The sequence below is a fragment of the Hemicordylus capensis genome, chromosome 5 (assembly GCF_027244095.1).
Source record: "Hemicordylus capensis ecotype Gifberg chromosome 5, rHemCap1.1.pri, whole genome shotgun sequence".
NCBI lineage: Eukaryota > Metazoa > Chordata > Lepidosauria > Squamata > Cordylidae > Hemicordylus > Hemicordylus capensis.
Genome location: NC_069661.1, coordinates 117,578,646 through 117,606,239, shown reverse-complemented (window position 1 = coordinate 117,606,239; position 27,594 = coordinate 117,578,646). Strand labels below are relative to the sequence as shown.

The following is a 27,594-nucleotide window of genomic DNA, read 5'->3' as shown; positions in this document are numbered from 1 at the left end:
ATAAGAACAGCCCAGCTGGATCAGGCCCAAGGCCTATCTCATCCAGCATCCTGTTTCACGCAGTGGCCCACCAGATGCCTCTGAGATGTCAATGCCTGTTGTAATCATAAAAGATTAGTTAAAATAATTTACATTTTGAAGTTGTCTGGCAGTAATCAGAAATCTTTTTCCAAGGAAAGTATTTTTCTTAAACTCTGCTGAATCCTTAGAGTTAAGAAATCAATGCAATGTGATGGTTTTAATGCTCAGCAGCAAGGAAGCTAGGTTTGTTCTCACCCAAAGGCCAGATTTCTAGGGGTGTGCACAAAACTGGAAAGCATGGTTTGGTCAAACTGGACTTGAACTGAACTGGTCCGGGTCCGGCTTGGGGAGGGGAACGGAGAATTTTTTTTAAAAAAATTGACTTACTGCCATTGCGAGGCTTTGGGGGTGCTGCTATTGGCCGCGGGGAGGTCTCCTGCATTTCCCCCTCCCCTACTGGTCTTCCCTGGTCTCAAATGGCCATTTCAGGCCATTTTCTGCCTGTTTCAGGCCTCTCTGAGCTGGTGGTGGCCATTTTGGAGGCTGCCACACATGCACACTAGCCATCTGTGTGGCTGGGTGGAGACCAATGGGAGGCCAGTGGGGAGAGGGGGAACCACAGGGAACTTCCCCCTTCCTGCAGCTGCAGCAGCACCCCCAAGGCCCCACAATGATAGTAAGTCCGCCTTTATTTTTTTAAACAAACCACGAACCGGCCCAAGACTGGCCCAGGGGGTTCAGCTTGAGCTGAACTAGGCCCGGTCCAGCTAGAGGATGAGCCCTCACCCTGGGCCGGTTTTAGTGCAAGCCACCTGACCTTGAGTCAGCTTGCATATCTCTACAGATTTCATCTATATAGCAGACAAATGTCTATGAATGTTCTTATATTTGCCCACTGTTACAAATGGACAGCAGACATAAGGACTGAATCCTGAGCCATTCTCCATAGGAGAGTTCCGAAGTGCTGATCGCATTCTCAAACATGGATCCCCAGGTGCTGTTAGACTATAATTCCCATCATCACCAGCCCCAACGGCTGTGATTGTGGATGATGGAAGCTGCAGTCCAACAACATCAGGAGACTCAAGTTTGAGAACCTCATTAGCAATTCAGAGCTGTGCTGCAAACTGAATGAAAATGAAAGGAAACAGGGAGGGAGGGGGGAAGGTGATAATGACAGCAATATTACCCACAATTCCTTGGGAGTAAGTCCCATTGAACTTAGTGAGACTTACTTCTGAGTAAACATACACAAGATGAAGTTAGATTTAGCAAAAATAAACACATGCGCCATTCCTTGAAATCTATTCACATTCTTTCCTCATTCCTGACTGTAAACAGGTAAAAGCATGTCTGAGCTCAGCTGCACAAGGTCATAAGTATTAAGTATCTTATATGGCAGATTTGTAAACAGCCATATATAACAGGGGTAAGAATTACCTCCAAGCAACCAGGCTAAGATCTTAATTAGCTAGGGTATTCCCCCCCTCTTTTATGCTGCAAATGATTTTTTAAAAAGAAATGTGGAGAGTACACGAGGTCGGAGAAAAAACTGGATACAGGGACGTAGGAACCGTGGAGCACAGGGCTATAATTGTCCCCTGGCTGCCAGGGTCTGAGGGAGCCGCCAAGGCTCCCCCTTGCCCTCTCCCACACCCTACCAGTGAATTAAGCACTCACCAGCTCAGAGCACAAGGCACTCCCCTCTCCTCTTCAGCCAGCATTTCACTGAAACACTGGCTATGCTGGGTGGGTGGGTGGGTGGGAGGGGACCAGCCAGCCAGCCAGCCAGCATTCCATGCAAAGCTGATTGGGGAGGGATGGGATGAGGGTCTGAATGGACCCTCTCCCAAGTATTGGCCCTGCCCCGTGTCTGATGTCTGATGCAAGGGGGCAGGTCCAATGCCAAGAACGGGGCACATCAGCCCCAGCAGGGATTCTCTTCCCCAGTCAGCGGTTTGTGGAATCGCTGACAAGGAGCTCCTTTTGTTGGGGGTAATTACTTATATAGCAGCGTATTTCAGGAGCTAACTCACTCCCATTACAGCAGAAGTTAACAAAGTCTCAGGGGCAAGAGTTTGTAAATGATAAGCATGGAGATCCACATAAGGTTAAACTAATCTACTTTATTCAGAAGTACATGATGATAGGAAAATACCTATATCTAACTTCTGGCTGCATGTTGGTCAGAGAGAGACCTATAGAAGCATGGTGCTCAGAGAGAGAGCTAGAAGCATTCTGGGCAGGAGGAGGAGGAGGAAGAGGAGGAAGTCGCTCCCCGGAAGTTCCTGACTACATTCCATCCATAGAGGAGTCTTAGAGGCAGAGATAAACAGGAAAGAGAAAGAGTCCCTAACTATCTATCTCTACTCCCAATGCCCCTAGTGGTCATTAGGGTTACTGGTGCAAAAGTTCGATGCCATCTAGAGCTGGAACTCCTTTCCCTGCCTCCTCAAGAAGACAGGGAATGGAGCTCTCTGTCAGCGATTCCACCAACTGTTGACTGGGGAAGGGAAGCTCTGCTGAGGCTGCCAGCCAGACCCCATTCTTGGCACTGGCCCTGCCCCCTGGTTTCTGACATCAGACACAGGGGTGTGTGGCTTGGGGCAGGGGAGCTGCCAGAGGCCTTTGTCCTCCACCCACAGCAAAGCTCCCTACGCCTCTGCCTGGGTAGAAGTGATTGTGAGGAAGCAAGGTAGGAGGAAAACCTGGGTAACTTTTTCCTCCTACCTTGCTTCCACACAATCACTTCTACTCAGGTTTTCCTCCTACCTTGCTTCCACAGAACTGAAAATTGGAAGCACACACAGCTCCCAAACCTGGGTAGAACACCCCTTTTAATTGTATGGATGACCTCAGTCCCCCACCCCACCCCATGATTGTTTTGCTCCTCCAACAACATACAGACCAAATCCAATTCTGAATTCCTTCTCTTACCCCTCCTTTCATGCTTCTGATGGGTTTATTTCCTCTTGTCCGGCCACACACACTTGCTTCAGGCAAGCTAGCTACCTTTTTAATTATGTTTTTCAAGCAACTTGCAAGATTATCTAATTAAATGTTTGCTAAATTGTTGCTGTTTAAACTAATCTGGTTTTTTGAACTTGAAAAGCTGCTTCAGAGAGGGAAGGGGGGGTGGCTTTGTGATCTCACAAGGGCCAACCTATCAGCCCTGTGCACAGACAGCATTTAGTGGAAACAACAGATACAGATCTCCAAATTAAGTCCAGCAAGGAAAATTGTACACTTGACCAAAACAGGAAGAGTGCACTTTCACAGCAACCTGACCGCTCTAATTATGTACATCTCTACCCAGCCTCCGTTGAGTTAAATCTATGAAGGCTCTTACATGCACTTGATGTAGCAGTCAGCAAATAATGAACATGAACTGGCAAACTCATAATTGATACTATTCAATGGGCATTTAGTTTATTGCCCAACGTGTATCTCTAAGGGTTCTTTGGTTAAAACAAAAACAAAGACAGGGCATTTAGATTTCATAGAAATTAAAAATCAGAACTAGTTAGCAATTGTAAATAATGACTGGATTCCCTCCCCCCCAAGTACATTTCTGCTTTGATCAATAATCAGGTCGGGGTATAAAAATATTTCAGTCAGTTATTGTCTGTATTACAGTTGTGTAACTGCAGGAATAGAGCAGCAAATAATTAGAGGAAAATATATTTAATTTGCTAATAAGACTAATAATGCTAATAAAATACCTTTGCAGGACTAGGGCCCTGCAAAGGTTGAACAACTGGTCATCTGTTTGCTAATAATGCAAGAAACACTTGAATTAAATTTTTTTAACAGCAAAATAAAGAAGGGTGCAATAGAATGCATCTCTTCTGTGTTTCAATACAATGGAACGTCTTTCTTCTTCTAGATCACTAGCGACGCCCAGTGGCAATATTTAATAATGGTGCAGAACTTTTGAAAAAGGAACAAGTATTTTTGATGGACATTATTTCAAGGTGGCACTGATCAGTAAAAAACAAAACAGAATCTGCTTAACTTTTTATGAAATGACATTTATTGTATTTTTAAAGCATTCCCAGATCTTATGATTTGAAAGTGTGTGGGCCTGCTGAACTTTCCAAAGGAAGAGAGGTGGCTCTAGAAGATCCCAGTGGCTGGGAATGGGGCTTCTGTGCTGTGGGTAGCTATTTCCCCATAACTTGAAATAAAGGAACACATACCCTCCAATATTTTACAGATGAAACTAGAGGAATGCTTCTGTAACATGCCCATTATCACACCAAGGCTTGTACCTCCTAGCACGCATGCACACTGCCACACGCACACAGAAAAGGATGGGGCTCTGCTTTGAATGCTTCCCCCCCCGACCCCGCAGTAGTCTATCCTCTGCTGATGTAGAACCCAAGAGGATATTTGTTAATATCTTTATGTATCATCTTTATGTACCACCTGACATGTGTATCCCTAGGCAGTGTACATAAGTTAAAATGCAAGTATAAAACAAGATAAAAATATTTAAACAATTTTATATTATAGAACAGACTATTTAAAATTAATTAAAAGCCTGAGAAAACAGGTGTTTTGAAATACTATATTTGAATACTTAGGAACATAGGAACCTGCCTTCTACCATTGGTCCATCTAGTTCAGTGTTGTTTACCCAGACTGGCAGAGGCTTCTCCAAGGTAGCGGGAAAGAGTCTCTCTCAGCCCTATCTTGGAGATGCCAGGGAGGGAACTTGGAACCTTCTGCGTGCAAGCATGCAGGTGCTCTTCCCAGAGTGGCCCCATCCCCTAAGGGGAATATCTTACAGTGTTCACACATATAGTTTCCCATTCAAATGCAAACCAGGGTTGACCCTGCTTAGCAAAAGGTACAAACCATGCTTGCAAGATATGCTCAATAGGTTCAAAAGATACTTCTGCAGCTCAAAGAGGTGATGTACAGTGCACTTCATGGTGCCTTGGCATTCAGTGCATGATGCCTTAGTGTTCATGTGCATGCATTTAGACACATGTGCATGAAAGACAAGATGCATCCTTCTCACATCGCTGTGGAAAATCAGCCATTTCCCAGGAGCAGAGAGTAAGAAATAGGGAAGATATGGCAACACCGTTTTTAAAAATGCAGAATAAATTATGCAAAATGTGAGCTGCACTCATGGCATAAAGAAAGAATCACATGTGAAGCTGCTAATATTATGAGTCTTGACTGGCAAATGTCTCCATATTAGGGTTGCCAACTCTGACTACAACTTTCCTGGTTAGCACCCCCCCCCTTTTTTTTACACTATACATTTACTGTGAATCTCCAGGATTGCTTTCAGTAGTCATGTGGTGATTCGTGCCAGTTCCTAGAGCAGGGCTGCTCAACTTTGGCTCTCCTGCAGATGTTGGCCTACAACTCCCATAACCCCTGGCTATTGGCCACTGTGGCTGGGGATTATGGGAGTTGTAGTCCAAAAAGAGCTGGGGGCCTAAATTGAGCAGGCCTGTCCTAGAGACTCCTGAAGAGCCAGCAACCCTGCTCCCTGTGCCCTTCAGGGCCTTTTGGGATCCAGCATGGGGTACTGGTTTGAGCATTGGGCAGGAGACTGAGGAGATCCTATGAAATCCTAAAGCTCAGAAGTTTTTCTGAAGGGATGTTATTCCCTTATTTTCTGAGGTGTGAATTCTCATTCAATGAAAGCAAATGAGATTTTTTTTCAGTTAAAGAACTCTCATGACCCCACTTTCACTTTTTTCACACTCGCATTTACTATGAACATGATGAATGAATCAAAGCACTTTATGAAGAAAAAACTCAGAAATTCACCAAAATCCAGCCCTCTGGCCAATCACTCTGAAATTGGGGACGGGTGGTAGCCTCCACCTATTAGGCACTATCTACCAGCCCACCCCACTCTTTTGGGGCAGATCCACTTTCTGCCCCCAATCTGCCCCAAAGACACCAAAACTTCAAAAATTCCCAAAAAATCACCCCTCTGCCCAATCCCCCTGAAATTGGGGTGTTAGCCTCCACCAATTAGGCACTACCACTCCACCCCACCCTTTGGGGGCAGATCCACTTTCTGCCCCCAATCTGCCCCAAAGACACAAAAACTTCAGAAATTTCCCAAAAATCACCCCTTTGTCCAATCCCCCTTAAATTGGGGTGGTAGCTTCCACCCTTTAGGCACTACCACCCCAGCCCACTCTTCTGCCCCAGGCCCCACTTTCTGCCCCAATCTGCCCCAAAGACACAAAAACTTCAGAAATTTCCCAAAAATCACCCCTTTGCCCAATCCCCCTGAAATTGGGGTGGTACTCTGCACCCATTAGGCACTACCACCCCACCCCACTCTTTTCGCCCAGATCCCATGCTATGCCCCCGAACTGCCCCAAAGTCACTAAAACTTTAAATATTCCCCCAAAATCAGCCCTTTTCCCCCCTGAAATTGGGGTGGTAGCTTCCACCCATTGGGCACTACCACCCCACCCCAAAATTTTGCCCCAGGGCCCTCTTTTCCCCCCGAATCAATTCAGATTAAATCCGAACCGAATCAAGGGTGATTCGGGTGGCCCATATTCGGGCACAAAACAGAACAGGGGTGATTCGGTTCGGGTCCCAAACCGAATCACTGAAAATCCGAATTGCACACCCCTACCTATGTCTAGTTTGCTATGACCTTGAATTAGTTCAGTTTCACAAAGCTCACTCTGAAATTTACTCAGTGAAAAATGTTGAGTGTTGGGGGACTGGTATAATAATATAGCAGCTAAGTGGCAGAACTATGGACCAGAAAGTCCCTAATTTGAATCTTGCTTCTGCTATGAACTCACTAGATGGCCTGGGGCAGAACACTCACTTATTTATTTATTTATTTATTTAATGCATGTATATACCGCCCTATACAAAAAGTCCCAGGGTGGTTTACAATAGAAACACCATTCAAACATTAAAATAATTAAAACAATTTAAAATACAATAAAAACTCTAAAAACCGAAACTTTAAAACTATAAACTAAAAGCCTGACTAAACAGGTATCTTTTTAGTTCCTTCTTAAAAACATTCAGAGAAGGGGAAGATCTAATTTCATCAGGAAGCAAGTTTCAGAGTCCGAGGGCAACTCTAGAAAAGGCCCACTTTTGAGTCACCACCAACAGAGCTGGTGCCAACCTCAACCGGCCCTCTCCAGATGATCTTAAGAGCTGGCGGAGTTGACGAAGAAGGAGTTCTCTTAAATGCCTCAGACCCAAGCCGTTAAGGGCTTTATAGATAATGACCAGCACTTTGTATTTCTCCCAGAAACTTATTGGCAGCCAGTGTAGTTCTTGCAAAATGGGTGTAATATTTGCTGTATGTCATTATTTACTTCAATTCCCTTACCCAGCATAATTTTATATATTTGTTACCTTATACTGTACAAAATACCTTTGAAACTAGAACACTCTTCTTGCATTAGCAAGAATAAGAATGAGCATAAATTTTTTGCTAGCAACACAAGATGCTGCCTTTTACTGAGTCAGACCATTGATCAATCTAGCTACATATTGGGCCCTTTCTCATGATTAGTAACCCAGGCAGGAGGGCTTGCAGGGAGGAAGGCTATGGAAGCTTACCTCTCCCACGGAGCTGCAGGGGCTGAGACATGTAATTCCAGCCTGTGGAAATCCCACAATGCACCTTGATAGTGCATGGTGCATTGTGGATATCCCCCCAGTGACGGGCAGGCACCCCTCAGTGTCTCAGCGCCGGCTGAAAGTGCTCACTCCCTTAACCCCATTTAACAGCCAGGTTTCATAGCCAGGTCTGCCATGGAGCTGCGTGGCTCCCAGCAGTTCTCATGGGCAGCCAAGCCCGGGCTTGGCTGCCTTCGTGCTATCTTGGCTGCTCGTGAGAACAGCTTCATTGTCTACACTGACTGGCAGTAGCTCTCCAGAGTTTTAGGCAGGAGCTTTCCCAGCCCTACTTGAAAATACCAGGGATTCCCCCGGAGGAGAGCTGGTCTTGCGGTAGCAAGCATGACTTGTTCCCTTAGCTAAGCAGGGTCTGCCTTGGTTGAATATGAATGGGAGACATGATGTGTGAGCACTGCAAGATATTCCACTCAGTGGGTGGAGCCACTTTGGGAAGAGCAGAAGGTTTCAAATTCCCTCCCTGGCTTCTCCAAGATAGAGCAGAAAGAGATTCCTGCCTGCAACCTTGGAGAAGCCGCTGCTTGCCTGTGAAGACAATACTGAGCTAGATAGACCAATGGTCTGACTGAGTATATGGCAGCTTCCTATGTTCCTATGACCTTCTGCATGCAAAGCAGATACTCTACCACTGAGCTATGGCCCCATCCCCAATTCAGTTAAAATGCTGAAAAGGTGTTCAAAAACCTAGATATGTAGCTTTATTAGAAAATCCTTTTGCTTCCACATATATTTGACCCCTTTAGTGCTGAAGCATTACTTACCCAAAATTAGCTGGGTGATGCCATTGAGTTCAAGTTGGTGTTGACTCCTAGCAATCACAGAGCTCTGTGGTTGTCTTTGGCAGAATACAGGAGGGGTTTACCATTGCCATCTCCCATGCAGTATGAGATGATGCCTTTCAGCATCTTCCTGTATCGCTGCTGCCCTATATAGGTGTTTCCCATATTCCAGGAAACACACCAGTGGGGATTTGGTGATGATGCTTTTCCTATGGTCAAGATGCTCTTGTATTTATTCATAAATATGTCTCATTGAGCAAAGGTCCCTGGCAGTATGAAATAAATGTGTATTGCTTTTGGCTTCAGCCTGCTTTATTGCTTCCTGGTTATCCCAACTGGGGATTACTGATTAAATAGTATGTTAATTACTTATCTAAACCAATGCAATGTCAGTTTTGTTTCCATAGGGGCTGAGGCCTTAATTACTGATTTCCTCTCATTTCCTACCCTTTAAAATACTTTAAATAGCTATTCTGCTTTTTCTAAAGGAGGAAAACATTAGAAGAAATTAGTCATTAATCTACCCCACTCCACCCTACCCCACACTGGAACAGAAACTGATATTAGAGCAATTCAGATAAGCTATAGAAGGTGAAAGTAAGGGGTGCTTTATCACTAGTCTTTCAGTATTGATCAAGAGGAAGCAATAGAATAGGCTGAACCTGGAAAGAGGGTGTGTTTAATTTAAAGGTACAAGAGCAATGAAAAAAAGCCGTAATAGCACTTCACCAGTCTACACTGGCAATTGGGGCTGCAATTGCATTTTATTGCATTTGATTGGAAACACATTGGGTTTAAAAAAATAAATTAGGTTAAAAAAATAAGGTTTAAAAAAATAAGGTAGGTTTAAAATTAGGTTTAAAAAAATTAGGTTTAAAAAAATAAGGTTTAAAAATTAGGTTTAAAATTAGGTTTAAAAAAAATTAGGGAGGACAACACAGAAAATACTGGACTGAAATTATTTGTCAATGATATCGCCTGGATTCTCCATAAAAAGTGAGTGAACACATGATGGAAATTCCAGCTAAAAGAGCCAGTATGGGATTAACCTCTATCCTGTCATTTGTGGGGAGGGAAGCATTTTTATCAGGCAAGAACATAATAATCCACAGAAAAACAAAGGATCTGGACAGAATAAAATTGAATCTGAAAAGTCACTCAAAAGAAGAAAACAATGAAGTCATTCTCACAAGTGAAAACTGTGTCCTACCCAGGTTTGAGAACTTGGTGTGCTCCCAATTTTCGGTTGTGTGAATGCAAACAACTAGGTAGGAGGCAGGAGAAGTGATTGTGTGGAAACAAGGTATGAGGTTAAGCTACCCAGGTTTTCCTCCTAACTTGCTTCGACATGATCACTTCTCCCTCCTCCTACCTAGTTGTTTGCACCCACACAACCAAAAATGGGGAGAACATACAGCTCCCAAACCTGGGTAGGACACCATTTTCGCTTGTGTGAATGACCTCAATGTATGTTGCTTGGCTAGTCTTCCTCAGAAGATATAAAATCAAGGAGTTAACCACATTTTTGCAATTCTGAACAAAATAAGTGACATATTATAGCAGTATATGTATGCATTAATTCCAGACATAGTATGTTGAACTGGGTGCAGAATTCAGCTTCTTGAGTATCTAAACTTTCATTCTCATTCTCATTCTCTAGTCCTTATGATTGCAAAGATATACTTGGAAATATGTGGGCAACATCTGGTAAAATCTGAGAAGCTGAAGGGTCTTCTCAACAAGATTTTCTGGTGATCAGGTGTAGTGGTTAGAGTGCTGGAGTAGGACCAGGGAGACCCAAGTTAAAATCCCCGTTCAGCCATAAAACTAGCTGGGTGACTCTGGGCCAGTCACTTGCTTCTCTCTCAGCCTAACCTACTTCACAGGGTTGTTGTGAGGACAAACTTAAGTATGGAGTACACCGCTCTGGGCTCCTTGGAGGAAGAGCGGGGTATGAAATGCAAATAAATAAATATTATGCATTTGATTATTCATATATTTATGAACTATGTCATATTAATGGGGTTACTTATTAGGAAGGCTTAATTTGTAAGCCTGCAGGTAGAACCTGTCATATGGTTTTATTTTTGTATAATACATAAATCTTGGAGACACTTTTCAAATAATACTGATGGTGGTTGTGGTGGTGATGATGATGGTGATAGTTTGGCTTATGTCTCCAAGGCCTCTTGATTTCAATGGAACAAGTTGCCTAGGCAACATGTGAATATTTCTCATCTCCTTTCTGTGTCTCTCCCACTCAGCTCCACTGTTTCTCTCAACTTAACATTTCTCCTTTTAAACTAGTTTTAGCTTGCAAGGGAGAGTCAGAATGCACACCCAAATAGCTTTCTAATAAGAAGAACCCACTTTTAATAATGAACAATACTGCCCCAACAGTCTGCCACATCTCCTTCAGAGCACAAAATTAACCCTTACATTACCACATCCCTCCCTCCTAGCCTAGGTTATGTAAGGTGTCCTAGGTTTATTGTTAGTCAGTAGAATGGGTGCAACCAGAAATGAACCAAGTGAATTGCTACATGTATATAGATCTATGAGACAGACTGCCCACTTTCAGTGTTCAGCACTGGGGTGGGATTCTTCTCCCTGGCAGTTACTAGGTATGAGTAGAGTTTCACAAGACATCTTCAGAGTTTTGCACACCTGCAAGGTAAAAGCCGTATTGCTTCCGGCAGCTCAGACATGCGCATAGGTCAAACAAGTTTAGGAACTGCAATTGGATAATTCACAGCTGGATTCCAGTTATGAAACTGGGTCTATTAATGTCACACTGATTTGTGGGGTCCAGCCCTGATACTCTGAGGCTATTCACACTTGTGGGGGACACTGGGCTAAGGGATCCCAGCCTGGTTTCCCTCGTGCATGTGAACCGGTTAGCCCACTTAATTGTCCCCCCTTAAATGAGGTTAGCAGAGTGCTTGTTTAGTGGAGTTAGCGGAGTGCCCGTTTAGTTGACTGTCAATTGCCATAGCATGGCTCTGCATTGCAGCAACTCACAAGTAGACCCCCAACCAGAAGGCAACAGCAAGCCTCCCAGCCTTGGGGGTCTCCCAGAAAACCCCATGCACTTGTGCAGCCCCAACTGGCTCCATGATGGAGTGGGTTATCGTGCAGGTGGCCAATCTGGCCACCCAGGGTTCAACTTCTGCTCGTGTGCAGGGCCAAACCCCTCCTGGCTCTACACACCGATTGTGTGTAAAGCCTCACTGTCTTCCCCACTCAGAACTTCAACCTTTAGGAGTTCAGGTATCTTGTGTACCATTGTTGAGCTCGTACAACTTACAAATTATGGATATTTCCAAAGTGCTTTTTTGTGATAACTTGTTGAACAATGAATTTTCTTGCTGATTCACAGCTGGGTTCTGTGCCTAGCAGTTCTCACGCTAACTCATCCCACTATTTTCTGTCTGCATCAGGGCAGAGCATTGGTCCCTCCCCTATGCCTTCCACTATCACCACTCCCACAATGCTTAACGTGCATGTGTGAGGAAAGAAAAAAGTTTCCTGTTTTCATATTTAAAATTTATTGGTCTACTATTGTGGAGTTCTGCTTGAGCACACTTCCTGTTTACTGAACTTCCGGAACAGTCCCCACCCACCCACCCACGCCAAGACTCCTGTGGAGTTTAGAATGGAAGAAACCATGTTTAATGTGGATTTAAACATCTGCTGGTTCTCTCGGCATGGTTGCTGATCACTTAATCACTTCCTAAAATCTGACTGAACTGTGCCCCTTTCTTTCTGCTTGATGATCTGGTTGCAATCCTATGCACATTTTCATGGGAGTAAATCCATTGAACTTAGTGGAACTTATTTTGGACTAAACATGCATGTATATTGTGCTGTTGAGGCCACAATTTCCTCATTTTTATTTTTATTTTAAAAATGTCAAGTTAAATTGCTGCTCTTGCAATTCTTTTGATTTTCAGGGAAGAATATAAATATAATACAAATGCCGTTTATTTTTATTTTTACTAAATGTTCGTCGGGGGAACACAACTCAGTATATGGTAGCTTCCTGTGTTCTGTGTTCCTGCGTTTCCCCCCCCCCCTCGCCGCCCCAATGCCCACCTGCCCGCCGCTTTCTTGCCCACCCAGCGGCTGCTGCTTTCTTCCCCCAACCTGCCTGCCCACCGACTGGCTGGCCAGCTGCCGCTTTCTCCCTGCTCGCTTCTGTTTCTTTCCTCTTCCCCTCCCAGCAGCTCCTCTCTGAACTCTTGCGAGAGCTGCCACACATGGAATTGGCCACAGGTATGTCTTAGTGAATTATATATTATTGTGAATTATATATTATATATTACCGCTCTGAGCTATTTTGGAAGGGCGGTATATAAATCAAATAAATAAAAATAAATAAATAAGGAGGAGGAGGAGGCGGCTGCAGCCTGAGGAGAGGAGTATGGAGATGGCGGCTGCTGTTACTGCTGCTACTATTTATTTTATTTATTTCAAAAATTTAAATCCTACCCCTCCAGTACACTACTGAACTCAGTTATCCTCAACTCTTTACTGTAGCTGATGCTTCAGCCATAAACTGTAAAGAAAAATCACTAAAATGCTTATAACATTTTTGGTTCTTGTCAGAATGATTATCTATCTATCCATCATATTTATATACTGCCCTATATAAAATCTCAAGGTGGTTTACAATCTGACCAAACAGCCACTAAAACCTAAAACTCACATAAGTAAGATGAAAGTAGCATGCATGTTAGACCCATATGAGACCATTGTACCAGTCCAGTTCCAGCTACATAGTTGCAAACACACTTCGAGCCCTTTCTCACGTGGAGTGAGAAAGGGCTACAGGGTTTGTGGGAAGCCCTAAGGAGCTTACCTGCCCACAGACGATCATTCTGCCTTCCCTGGGCAGGTGGATCGCTGGCCCAGATGAGCACTGGCTGCTACTGGCAGCTCCAAGGATCAGGGTGCTGGGACACGTCGTCCCATGTTGCCCCCCGAAAAAACTCCAATAATGCACTACACGAGTGTGTGGTGCATTATGGGGATCCCTCCTCCCCGCGTCTGCTAGCCACGGCTGCTTGCAGCCATGGCTGACAGGCAATCATGAAAATGAGGTTAAGGGAGTGCTTGGTGGGCCCTTAGCCCAGCTTTGCATGCACATGTAAATAGCCAATTTCAGTTCATGAGGCTTGACGTTTTGCCATTTAAATCCCTGAGACTGGAGGTGTCAGGGCAGGAACAATGTTTCTAATCCTCCTTTGATGTGGTATAGAGTGGCTGCTGGTTCTCTGAAACGTTGAATAAAGATCAGCAACAAAAGCATAGGGAGGGCAGGCTGGAGTGGGGGGAGAAGGCTTCTTTCCCTAAAGGCTTTTTTTAAAGGAGCTAACAAGCCACCTAGTGGCGCAGCGGGGAAATGGCTTGACTACCAAGCCAGAGGTTGCCGGTCCGAATGCCCGCTGGTATGCTTCCCAGACTACGGGAAACACCTATATCGGCCAGCAGCGATATAGGAAGATGCTGAAAGGCATCCTCTCATACTGCATGGGAGATGGCAATGGTAAATCCCTCCTGTATTCTACCAAAGTCAACCACAGGGCTTGGTGGTCACCAGGAGTTGACACTGACTTGGCAGCACTTTAACATGACAAGAAGAAAAATGTGTGAAAATATCAATCCTCTATAATAAAGCCCTAGAGTGTAATCCCGTGTCCCTGCCCGTGTCTTTCTCGGCTGTTCTGGGCATGCGTGGAGCGCATGCCCAGAACGTCCAAGAAAGATACGGCCGCAGGGACACGGGCGGCCATGTTGGAAGGAAGGCCAGAGGCGGTGGCCGCGGCGGGGCGACTGACCCCGATGGCGGTGGCCGCCGCCGCGGCAGTGCAGGCGAGGCAGCAGTGGCCGCGCCGGGGTGACTGGCCCCGATGGCAGCAGCCGCCACGGCGGGAGTGCGGACGAGGTGGCGGTGGCTGCGGCGGGCTGTCTGGCCCCGCTGGCGGCAGCCGCGGTGGCAGGGCAACTGGCCCCGATGGTGGCGGCAGTGGCCGCAAGGAGACTGGGCCTGCTCGCGGCAGCCGCCACGGCAGGAGACTGGGCCCGCTGGTGGCGTTGGCCGCGGCGGGAGGACTGGGCCTGCTGGCAGTGTTGGCCGCCGCGGGAAGCCCAGAGGTGGCGGCCGCGGAACCGGACCGGCCGTGGGAAGGGTAAGGGAGCCCTGAGGTGGCGGGGGGCCTGAGGTGGGAGGCCTGAGGTGGCGGGGGGCCTGGCCCGGCTGGGGAGGGCGGCAGTGGCCCCGGATGGCGCCGGCCCCAGCCGAAGGAGGCGGTTGGCCCGGGTGGGAGGAGGCGGTGGTTGAGGGCGCAGACTAGTGCCCGTTAAATTAACGGGCTGAAAAATACTTGTAATATATAATTCACTAAGACATAGCTGTGGCTAATCCCATGTGTGGCAGCTCTTGCAAGAGTTCAGAGAGGAGCTGCTGGGAGGGGGAAGAGGAAAGAAACAGAAGCGAGCAGGGAGAAAGCAGCAGCTGGCCAGCCAGTCGATGAGCAGGCAAGTGGGGGGAAGAAAGCAGCAGCCGCTGGGTGGGCAAGAAAGCGGCGGGCGGGTGGGCATTGGGGTGGGGAGGGACACACAGGAACACAGAACACAGGAAGCTACCATATACTGAATCAGACCACTGGTCCATCTAGCTCAGTATTGTCTACACAGACTGGAAGCAGCTTTCTCCAAGGTTGCAGGCAGGAATCTCTGTCGGCCCATGGTTATGTGCAAAAAGACAAGAGTATCTCTTCTAAACAGCAATGGGACAAATTGTGGAAATGGACGTCAGACATAACACACACACACACACGATTACCTGATGTGCCTTGAAATCCCCCACCCCCGAGTTACAGTACTACCTGCATAACCTACAGTACTACCTGCATAACCTACAGTACCTACAGTACCTACAGTACAGTACTACCTGCAGTAACCTACAGTACCTACAGTACAGTACTACCTGCATAACCTATAGTACTACCTGCATAACCTTGAAATACCCCACCCCCGAGTTACAGTACTACCTGCATAACGTTGTGGGTTTCCAAATCCTTGTGTGTAAATATTTGTAGATATATTATGTACAAACAACCACTTTGCATATAATTGTGCTTTGGCAATGTACTGTATGCTTTGGTAGTTTGTTGGTTCAATTAAAACAAATCTTGTCCTATCAAAAAATCTTGTCCTATCCTGGAGATACCAGGGAGGGAATTTGAAACCTTCTGCTCTTCCCAGAGCAGCTCCATCCGAGAATATCTTACAGTGCTCACACACCAAGTCTCCCATTCATAGGCAACCAGGGTGGTTAGTTAGTTAGTTAGTTATAAGTTTATTCGGTCATTGACCAGCAAAGGCAACCAGGGTGGACCCTGCTTAGCTAAGGGGACAAGTCATGCTTGCTACCACAAGACCAGTTCTCCTCTGAAAGTGGAGACTGGCAGATGGGCATGGGGGTGATAAAATGGAGACCAGTGGGTGGGCATGGGGAGGAGAAAGCAGAGACCGGTGGGTGGGTGGGTAAGATAGTGGCGACTGGTGTGTGTGGGGGTGTGTGTGAAAGCATAGGGGGGAGAAAGTGGCAGCAGGTATGGGGGGAGAAAGCGGCAACTGGCGGGCGGGCAGGCGTGGGGGTAGAAAACAGACACTGGCAGGCGGACATGGGAGGGGGAGAAAGTGGCGACCAGCGGGTGGGCGGGGGAAGATAGCGGTGCAGGGAAGAGAAAACAGGGGAGGGCCAGCGGGGCTAGAGGCGCAGATGATCTGTGCCTGGTTGAGCTAGTAAACATTAAAACATTAAAAGGAGGATTGAAATATCATATCAAATTAGCTTTGGTTTTTAAAAAATATTCTTCATGAGATGAGAACTGGGACAAGAGTGTGCTCAAGTGCAGAAGTACTTGTGGGTGGAATACCTTGAGCCAGCCCTCCAATACAGATAGCTACTTCTCTACAGGTTGCACTATGGTCCAGCTACACCTTTCCTCCTCACACAAGGTTTTTCCCTTCTGTTCTTAAGAAAGATTAAAGGTAGTATGAAAAGTCCCAGGTGTTTCATGGATTGTCACTCAGGTCATGCAACCAAGTTATGGCATGTGGAGAACGTTGTCTGGACTCCTGCAGTGTTCACGTAGGGGTTTATTCTGTCTTTTTCCCCTTTAAAGGTTACTAATGAAGACAGAATAGGATTCATTTTGTAGGTTACATTTCCTTCTGATGTCCCCGCCATCCCAGCAAAACTGGCACTAAAGAAATGCAGACACTATATAAAGTCACAATTTCTCTGCCATTTTGCTTTCCATAGTTAAACCCTCTTGAGGACAGGATACACACAAATGGAGAGCAGGAGACGTGAGCCAGCCTGCCTGCTGGGTTGGATTTTGTCTCTCAAATACAAATGGGTTGGTTTAGGCATTTAAAAAGATTTGGACCTCCTAAGTCCCAGACTATTATCAATATTGCTTTAGCTGCTAATATAATGGCAATTAAGAACAGAAAAGAAGATTAACTAAACTGCCAAATTAAGCTTCCCAAATCTCACTAGGCATCTGATGAAGCTCCCCTGCATATTGCACCTAATCTTGCCAAAGTTGAAAACTGGCTCTTCCTCTTAGAGATTAGAGAATGTTATGTTTACTTGCAATAAATGTGTTGTTGTTGTTACATTGATATTCATGCTGAACACAAAGACAGATATGTATTGCTCCTGTTATCAAAAGCATGGCTAGTCGAACATGCAGTGCAGTATCTTTATTGTGTTATGTTTTTCTCCAGATAGTGGTAAACGGATACTACAAACACGACATTGTGCTGATAGCATTTTAAAGTTAAAACGGGCAGAAAAGGAAATTCACGTGCTTTCTGCATAACCAGGAAGATTTCTCTCACATTTTAAAGTGTATATTTTCAATGTAAGAAGCAGGCATAATGCCATACCTCTCTATTAACAGTAGTTAAGAGATCAGTTACCAGTCATGGGATTGTGAGGTCCCTTCCTAAAAATCTTCCCCTCTCCAGTACACATCCCCCCTCCCTCTTAGCCCTAGCTAAATGTGTTGGCACTGACATTATCCATGTGTAAAGCTAAGCAGATTTCCTGCTGAACTCGGATTTGGAGTCAGGGCTTGGTTAACAAACTCTGGTTAATGGGAACCTGGTTAGTCTTAAGTGTCCTAAAATCAGTACTGATGTATTACTTAATGACAACTAAGGCAGGTGTTTGGATGACCCAATATTACTTCTGTTCTGCCCCAAGAGCACTGGAGGATATTAGAATGACACGAACAGTTTTCTATTAGATTTGTTTCTGAATAAGCAGTATCTGCTAGTGGTCGTGTTAACATGCAAAAACAATGCTCTGCTGAAATTAAGTTGGCTTCAGAGATTGCATGATTTAGTTTGCTTTCATTACATGGCCATTTTTATTGTCCAAACGAAGTCTGGCCCTTGGTTTCTCTCACGTGTTTGACATTCTCTCTCTCTCTTTCTCTTTTAAATTAAAATTTTATCCAATTTTCAGAAGAACTTAAGATTTCACATGCACAACCAACCTAAGTGTTATTCCATATATTACAAAGTGATCCCTTCCACCCTCCCTCACAACACACTGAACAAAACCTCATTGTACCTACTCAGTGCAGGCATAAAAATAAACAGACAAGACAAGTGTTTGGCATTCTGACTGTATCATGGTAGCTCCCATGAACATAAATCAAAATGAAATCTTGTGCACTTGTTCAGGACAAAATACTCCTTTTCAAGTTTGAACATTGGCACGATTGCACACCTGTTTCCTGGAGGAGGAGGAGGAGCAGGAGGAGGACAACAACAGTAGCAGCAGCAGCAAATGCCAGATGTGTCATAAGGCGGAATCTGCTCAGTTTGAATGCACAATCAGGACAAAATTCTACATTTCCAGTTTGAATACCAGCTTGAGATCCACCTCAAATTTCAAGGCCAAGAAAGATTTAACATATAGAGATTGTTCTCTCACAACCAACCGTGCCTGGGCTAGCGCAGCCTTACCCAAGTAGAGCTAGTTGTAAGAAGCGCTGGGATTGGTTCACACCCTGGCACTCCTCAGCCAGGTAGCCTGGGTTTGAAACCCAGGCTAAAAGTGAGGGAGGGGCACATGCCCTTGCATGAGGGAGGAGCGTGCTTGCCCTCACCTCCCAGTTGCAAGAACACTCAAGCTGCTGGCAGCCCAAGCATCCCATCCAAGCATCCGTTTTGAGAAAACGGTCCTTAAAAAGGCATAGAAGGATGTAGCCAGACACCATTGCTCAGAAATAATTCCAGTCCACCTGAGATCAATAAGACTTGCTTCCAAGTTGCATAGTCCTGCATGTCACATTGTGGGATGCAGAAGGACCCAGCCCGCTTTCCCCCCTCACCACTGTCAGAGCACTCACACACTGGTTGTGTGGGCATACGGCACTTCAGAGCCTGGGAGCAGCTTTGATCATGTGGGGGAAAACAGACAGGATCCTGGTTCCCTCCCCCCAGCCCTCCTCAGTCCCAGCTCGTGGTAATGACCCTATTCTGTAATAGGGTATTTCCCTTGAGCAATGAGATATCACAACACACCTTATGCATATTCCTCCCCCTATTTTCAACTGGGCTCATACATAGCTCAGTGGTACAGCACATACTGGACCCTCGTTAAAAGAATATCAGGCAGTATTCTTGGGATCCACTTTGGGATTGTTTTAATGAAAGGCAGTATATCAATTTAACAATTTTTTAAAAAATTATGGCTAGGAAAAACCTGCTGCGGATATTTGTATACCACTTTTCAACAAAAGTTCTTGAAGCGGTTTACGGGGGGGCGGGTTCCTTGTCCCTCTGCCTCAAATGCTGAGGAGCCACTGCCAGTAAAGAGACAGTACTGGGCTAGAAGGACCCATGGATTAGCCCAGTATGTGGTAGTTAATCTTAATTAATTAATTAATTAAATACAATTGACATTTGCCAGTAATTTTCTTGAGTAAAACTTATAATCAACTCTTTCTCTTTGAGGCAGGCCCATAATGCAGTGGCACAGCACATGATGCATGCCAGGAGAAACAGCTATAAAGAGACAGGTCAAGTTAAAGTAGATTCTGTAAGAATTGTATGTTGATAGCTGGAAAGGAGGCGTGTATAAGTCTAGCAGACTTTCATATACATTAATATAGGCTAATTAAGTCCAATTTACTTCAGTGGGGAATTGTGCAGCCAAGTGTGAACAAAATTGCAATCTTTGAATCTCGCCTTAAAATGATTAAGTGCCATCAAGTTGGTCTTGACTCTTAACAACCACATAGCTAGATTCTCTCCAGGATGATCTGTCTTCAACTTGGCCTTTAAGGTCTCTCAGTGGTACATTCATTTCTGTTGTAATCAAGCCCATCCACCTTGCTGCTGGTTGTCCTCTTCTTCTCTTTCTTTCAACTTTTCCCAACATTGTTGACTTCTCAAGGGAGCTGGGTTTTCACATAATGTGTCCAAAGTATGATAGTTTGAGCCTGGTCATTTGTGCCTCGAGTGAAAATTCTGAATTTATTTGTTTTATGATCCATTTGTTTGTTTTCCTGGCTGTCCATGGTATCCTCAAAAGTCTTCTCCAGCACCAGCATTAAAATACCATAATATTTAATAAAAATATTTGGCCACAAGATGTCACTGTTCAATTTAAAATTTTGAGAAAACAGTCCTTTAAAAAGGCATAGAAAGATGTAGCCAGACACCATTGCTCAGAAATAATTCCAGTCCACCTGAGATCAATAAGACTTGCTTCCAAGTTGCATAGTGAGCTGGCTAAATTTTAGATAGATAGAACAAAATAAATAAATCTTCTAGCTCAGAACACACCACCACATTCCTGGCCTTGAGATCTGGAGGGCTACACTGGCTTGATAGAGCTGCTTCCCTGGCATCCCACCCCGCCATATGACCATTACAGTAACCTAATACAGAAGTGTTATTTTATTGTATTTTTCTGGTTGACGGTAATAAAGAATCTATCAATACATAGTTAGTTTGCTGCACCTCTTTCAGAATGTGAGCATGTCCAGATCTAGAAGCATTGATATGAACTCGATGAGTACTTACCACCAGCTAAAATGTTATCCTTGTTGCATGCTGTATAGTAGGGATGTGCACAAAACCAATTTTGCATTTTGTTTTGAGCTCAAAACAGGGTTGTTTTGTTTCGAGTTTGAGACCCTTGAAACTGCCTGTTTCGAATCAAAATGTTCCATACATCCCTATCATATAGCCTCAAAGCATCCATTTCCTTTGCCCAAGAAAGATTCACAGATACATCTTCATTCAAAACACTATAGAAACTTGTTATCACAAGCGAGAGTTTCTATATTGCCTCAGAGACACAATAGGCTCATTCTCACAATTATGAATAGGGTAGGTGAGCCTCCTACTCATGTTCAGGAGCTCTGTGTGCTCACATTTTCTGCTTGTGTGTGAGTTAAGAACAAGGTTGGAGGCTAAACATGTGCATATAATGTGCTAAGCAGCAGCTGGGTCAGAGGGCTTCCTCCTATCCAGCAGCTGTACCCAGCCAGGTCTTTAACAAAGTAGGAGGAAAAGCACTCCGACTCAGCTGCTGCTTAGTACACGATCACTGCTGGCACAATCACATCTTGTTTTTAACTCACATGAGCAGAAAATGGAAATGAACACAGCTTCTAAACTTGGGTAGTCAGCTTCTCCTACTCTATTCATAATCATGAAGGTGAGCCTATTATTTTTCAGGGTAATTGGTTCACACATTCAGTTGTGAATAATCAAAGGAATATAATGTCAATAGGCATAGACTTTCATGGGGTACTTCCAAACCGGTCCCTTAAACGTGTGGGGCTGAACATGGGCACACATGTCTTCCCCATGCCCCCACATTGTGTGCCATCACCTAATCATGCATGTGGATGGTTAATCTGAGCCCCTTCTCGGCAGTTCTAACACTACTTATAAGTAGAATTCAAAGCACACGTTGAGGGGTAGTTCAGATTAATCATGCAGGGGGGTGTTCAGCAACAAGGCCACAATGAGTGGGGAAGCATGACCACCCTCCACCATCACACATTTAAGGGTCTGGTTTGGGATATCATCTGAATTGGCCCAAAGGAGACAGTTTCTTTTAATAAACAATACCCCTGTTCTGAGATATTAACAAACTCCATCTGATATGAAGGAAACAATGGAAGAAGAGTTGCATGCATCCATCATTTGGAAATCAAACTTTAGTTCCTTATTCCACAAACAGCTGTCCAAGCAAGAGCAGACAAATGAAGTGGTCTTTGCTGATGCCAACTCCCATTGCCTTAGTTGGCAAAGCCCTGAGGAGTGGACTAGCACCTTTGTTTCTCTGTAGCAGTTTGTCCATCTGTTAAAAGAGTTAGCAAAGGCTAAAGTGGTTTTGAACACAAAAATTTACAAGAGACCATCTGATGACAGTAGGCTATCCAAGATCACATAACAAAACTTCTGACAGACAGCCTTGTAAATAACACATTTATTTAGCACAACCACATGGTAATAACATCTTGGCTTCTTTAGAACATTCTCTTCCTTCAGGCTTGAAAAATCACCTTATGAAGTGATCATACAATCCAGATCCATGCATAAGTAACCCGTGTGGGCAGTAAGGTGGTTTGCTGGTGGTATACCCACGGAGGGCTGAGCAAGGGAAGGCGGCAGTGCATCTCCATACCAGCCTCCGCCACCTTCCAACAGTCAAGACGGGATTTCTCAGTCAACGTTGCCCAACAGTGTGGCTATTGAATGGTTAACCCCACAGCAAGGTTTACTAGTTAATCAGCAATTACAGCACTGTGCAAGCATGACAAGCTATCCCTTATCTCCACTTCCCAACAAGGATTACCAAAAAGCATTGGTAAGGTTGTGTGGCTCCTTTTGGCAGCAAAGTGTATCTGCAAGTGAACCACTTGTGGGCCAGTACTGCATATAACACACCGACAAATTTAGCTAGGCCCTTTTCATTGCATAATAAGACTTCACAGTCCTCCAAGTCTTCTCTAAACAAAACTCTCGCTCATATATATGATGCTCTGGCTCGCAGAGGATCATGTAGGCTGTGCTGACAAATATGTAAAAGCTTTTAAGGCAAAATAAGGTTTCTGTCTTGCAACTGTACCTCACAAATATCCATGTCTGCACTCGTTTACACAGAGACATAATACAGGAAGGATGTAATTACTTCAGGCTGCAGGCGGGGCATGGGATCAAATGTTTGAATCCTATCTGAAGTGAAAAGCTTGTGGTGAAAGCACATCAGGGACAAGGTTCTGATATGCTACTTTTGAATGTAAAGGACGTTCCTCCCTTCCTGAGTATGTAAGCACAATTCCCAACCAACCAACATGAAGTGGCATAATCCAGGAACCAATTCATCAATATAAGGCTGCTTATCTATTACATCACGCAGCTGATTTGTCGCACAGTTGTCCACTGAACTTCTCAAGACTATAAAGAATACTCAGGATAAAGGGTAGAGTCTGGTTCTCAGAGAGTGAAGCTGTTCTCACAAGCAGCCTAACCCTGGGACAGCCCAGCCTGGGTTAGGGTAGTCATGAGAAGCAGGGGCATCCTCGCGGATTCCTCCACTTCCCGTCCGCCTAATACTCCTGCTTGTTGAAATGGGAGCAAGTTCTGGAGAATTCAGGTCATAGAGCTCAACTGGCAGAAGGCTGCATGCATTCCTCGCCCCTTCAGCTTTTCTGCATATGCACAGACTAACATTGATTTGTTCTATTTAAGGTGCTTAAAGACTATGCTTAGTCTTTATACAGTCATCCCTTGCCAACCACGGTTTTACCAACTGTGGTTCTGAGTATATGTGAGGGGGAAATTGCTTAGACTATGAGAATGAGACTATTCTTAGAAGAAGAGGACAACCAGCAGCAAAGTGGAAGGACTCGATTACAACAATGAATGCACCACTGAGAGACCTTAAAGGCCAAGTTGAAGACAGATCATCCTGGAGAGAATCTATATCTGTGGTTGCTAAGAGTTGACACTGACTTGATGGCACTTAATCAATCAAGACTATGCTGGAGATATCCACTGGCCAAATGCTTTGCACTGTTAATTCCTGGAGGGGAGCCATGCTGAAATCCTGCGAGACCATAGTCACCCAAAGAGAAATTTTGAGTGCAGTTTTTGAGATCCACTTTGGGTTCTGCTGCTGGTTCCCTAGAAAGGCCCCTTGAAGGGGTCTAAAGCCCAACATGGGCAGCAGTGTTCCCTCCGACAGGGTTCCCGGATGTTTTTGGCTGCAGCTCCCAGGATCCCCAGCTGCAGTGGCTTTTACTTGGGGATTGTGGTTGACGGCATCTGGTGGTCCCTCTTGGAGGGAACACTGATGGGCAGGCAGGAGCTGAAGCCACTCCCTAGCTCTGATCCAGGCGGGGTTCCTGTTCTGGAGCCTCACTGGGAGAGAAACTGCTAAAATGTGATATGGGATGAGGGAGAAGTGTAAGCATGGTTAGGTCCCCTCCAACATGCTCAGTTTAGTCCCTTTTAGTCTCTTTGACACTCGGTGACAAACCTGATTCTGTACACCATTTTGCTGCTGTCAGCTCCTGGTTTGACTCTATGAAGGCTAAATTGTAAACCAATCCGTTAAAGACTAGAGATCTAGGGAACTGACTACTGGGATCCAGGGTGCTTGCTTGAACACTTGCCAGAATGGATCCCCATCTCAAATGATCCCCCCCACCTCTACCAGTGCCTACATTTTCATCTGCCCTATTCCTAGCTCTACCTGGAGTAAATCTGCAGCATATGTTTGAAGTTATGGGCAGCTGCCCAACAAATTCAGCTTAAAGCCTGCCATGAACTGAAGATCGTATGAATCTGCCTTCAACGTATGACTGTCAAGTGATGCATAAGTATATGGCTTCTTAAAGCTGCTCAGTTTCCTAGGAGGGTCCTGAACGGAGAGCAATATTAGAATTACATGAGAATATTTAAGTACAAACTAAAGTGATTACTGTAATAAGGATACATTCCTTATCAAGACAGTCTTTTAAAGAAAAACCTTAATCTTTAATATGGAGGAAGGGGGGGGGCACAAAATGGGAGCACTAGAGCCTCCCCAACTGCTATGTGTCTGTCTGAGGCTGGGATGGGGGGGGGCGGGGGGAGAGGTCTCCAATACTGGGCATTATAACCAAATGGCCACAGCTTTGGGGGATGTGTACAGTGTCTAGCTGGGGAGAGTCACTCTCTACTCAGAGAGAGGGTAATGGGAACAAATTGCAAATAGGGAGCGGCCTGAATGCAGCCATCTGCAAGTTAAGTAGCCCCAATGAGACTCTCAGGGACCTTGTGTGGCTATCTTGCTTCAAGAATACATGCAGTTTTCCTCCAAGGGATCCTGTAATGGGTTTCTGCTGGGTATCTTAAAATCTAGATTTTAAAAATCTGTGTACCTTTTTAAGTCACCACTCCCCCCAGGGGAAAAATACAATCCTCCTACAATCCACTGGCAAACTCTCCAAACAATTTTGAAATAGCATAGACAGAGTAGACAACCTAGGGCTCTCCGGCTGCTATTGGACTGCAGCTCCCATCATGCCCAGTTGCAACTAACTGCGGTAGGTGGTGATGGCAGTTGTGGTCAGAAGCAGGGGAGTCTTGTGTTACTCATCCCTGACATAGGATGCTGCAGTTGCTGTGGATTTCCCTGGCCTGTTCCTCCTTAGCCCCATTGCTCAGCCTTCTCTCATAGAGCAAGAGGAGTATCCACTTCCCTCTCAGCTGGCAGGGAGGGACGACTGATAGGAGGGAGCTGGGACGACTGATAGGAGGGAGCTGTGACAGCACCCTCCTCTTTGGCCTGTCTAAAGGCAACAGGCCACCATTAATAGTCCTGGAGATCTAGTCCACATGCCTGGCCTGGAAGTGTGAGTTAAATCTCTGAAGGGCTTAATCTTAAGTACTGGTATCTTTTTGTTTGTGTGTGTGTCTGTATTTAAATGGAAATAGTACCTATAGGCTTAATGAGTGTGTTACCTTTCTGTGACGTTATCTGTGATGAAATAGAAAGCTTTAAAAAATTGCCTCATTACATCTGTCAGCCCTCCAACCACAGGTTTAGGGATGTGTATTCTGTTTCTTGTTCCCCTTCTTCTAGAACTCTGGAGAGGGTCTCCGAATTACCCCTCACATGCAATTTAAATACCACATTAATTTAGTATTTAGATAGTGTGCTATAGACTTATATGGACAATCCCTTCCTCTACCAAGATTAGGAGGAGGAGGAAGGCATGCTGGGAGGAGGAACAGGCTTTGCTTGTGTACATCTCAAGCTGTGCAGTAGGTGGGTCAGTTTGGACATATGACTTGTAGGATGAATGCATCATTGGTTAAGGTTAACATAAGACAATTCTTAAGTATATCTGACAAAAAGACCATCTGGATAACAAGACACAGAAATAGTGTACAGAAAATTACCAAAATAGCAGACCTACCACAACAGTCACGTGTATGTATTTTATACAATTAGGCATAATTTTACTTATAAGTACCACAATTGGCTTTCTTAAGGCTAAGAGTAATCCTCTAGAAAACACTGCAAAATGAGGCCATTAGGGAATCTTGATTTAAATGCAAAACACTTCATACTTTTTGGTAATTAAATGCGACTGGCTCACATCTAGCAACACAAACACAACCTTAGGCCCTGCTCTGCAAATGAGATCATTTAACCAGCAGAAGGAGAAGGCCACACTGACTACAGACGCACGCTGCACATTTAAGTTACTTCTTTGCTGTTTGCACAAATGATCACTCCTGGCTTAGAGATGGGCAGCTACAAGCTCTGTCTTTCCTCCTGTGGTTATCACCTGCAACTGGCTGCCAGAGTTTGGTCGGTTCTTTCCAGCGATCCAGTCATAAAAGGTTCTGTTAAGAAACATTAAATGTGGTGAATTAATTCCATTCCTTTAGTTTCACAGTCTACTTGCTCTTTAAACTGCTTTTACTTCAAAGAAGTAAAGAAATATTCAACAGATGCTCTGCTTGCAAGAGTTTTTAGTATACTTCCACTTTTAAACATCTGATTTGTACTATTTAATCTTTTATGTAAAGACTGGGTTACTAGGGGTTATTTTCATTTCAAGTATATTTTATTCATCATTATGTCACCAATCCATATGACATTTTACAGAGTTACATTAAAAAGAAAAAGAAAAAAAACAGGCCCAAGAGAGCAAAACCATTATTATCCCCATTTTGCAAGCCAAAAAACCTGAGGCTGAGAAAAACAATAGCGTCCTGAGTCCACATCCCAGCAGAGTACAAACCTAGCTACACATCCATTCCAACCACCAGACAATACTGATCTCGTAGGGCAGAAAATTGCTTTAGATTTATAGATTCCCTGGTACTCACCAACAAGGTGAGTACAAAGTTCAAAGGAATTTGAATTTTTATATGTTTTAAAAATTCTTAGTTTGTTTTAATGTTGTAAACTGCCTAGAGACTTCAGTAGAGTGCAGTATACAAATATGCTAAGGAAGGAAGGAAGGAACCCACCCATAGGGTAAGTTGTGCACAAAGCACACAGTAATACACACACACACCCCTGATGTCCCCACTCATCATACTTATGAGCATTTATTTTTTTTGGCATAATATTGGTATATTATTGGTATTGCCTATATACTGGCTGTTATCAGTCTGTTCACACAAAACTAATCACACAGTTAGTTTTGAGTTGTCCTGGTATCAGTCTGTTCACACAATTACCTGCCTTCCACAATTACCAGCCACTGTGTGAAACAGGATACTGGACTAGATGGGCCTTGGGCCTAATAGCAATAGCACTTACATTTAGCACTAATAGCACTAATCCAGCAGGGCTGTTCTTATTTACTTGCAGGCTGCAGCCCTACAAGCAGAAGTCTTTCTTTTGATTTCTCTCAGTCCCCACTGGATCACTCAGCAATCTTTGACACTCCTGACGAAAAGGCTTCAATGACCAAGTTATAAACCCAACCGGTATTCTTGGCTGACAAGATGATGCGCATCACACCAGCATGCATAAGTAAGCCTTGCAAATATCAGCAGTGGCAAGCTT

The 27,594-nt window shown here is 44.6% G+C and overlaps 1 protein-coding gene across 1 annotated transcript in view; it reads right to left on the bottom strand.

The window, feature by feature from the left end:
- Window positions 1-21,987: 21,987 nt before the first annotated feature.
- The window catches only part of QDPR (quinoid dihydropteridine reductase), a 20,323-nt gene continuing 14,716 nt past the window's right edge, over window positions 21,988-27,594 (bottom strand). Inside the window, exon 8 of the mRNA XM_053256200.1 lies at window positions 21,988-26,417. Coding sequence (XP_053112175.1) covers window positions 26,312-26,417 — 106 coding nt within the window. The 3' untranslated portion in view covers window positions 21,988-26,311. The remainder of the gene's footprint in view (window positions 26,418-27,594) is intronic.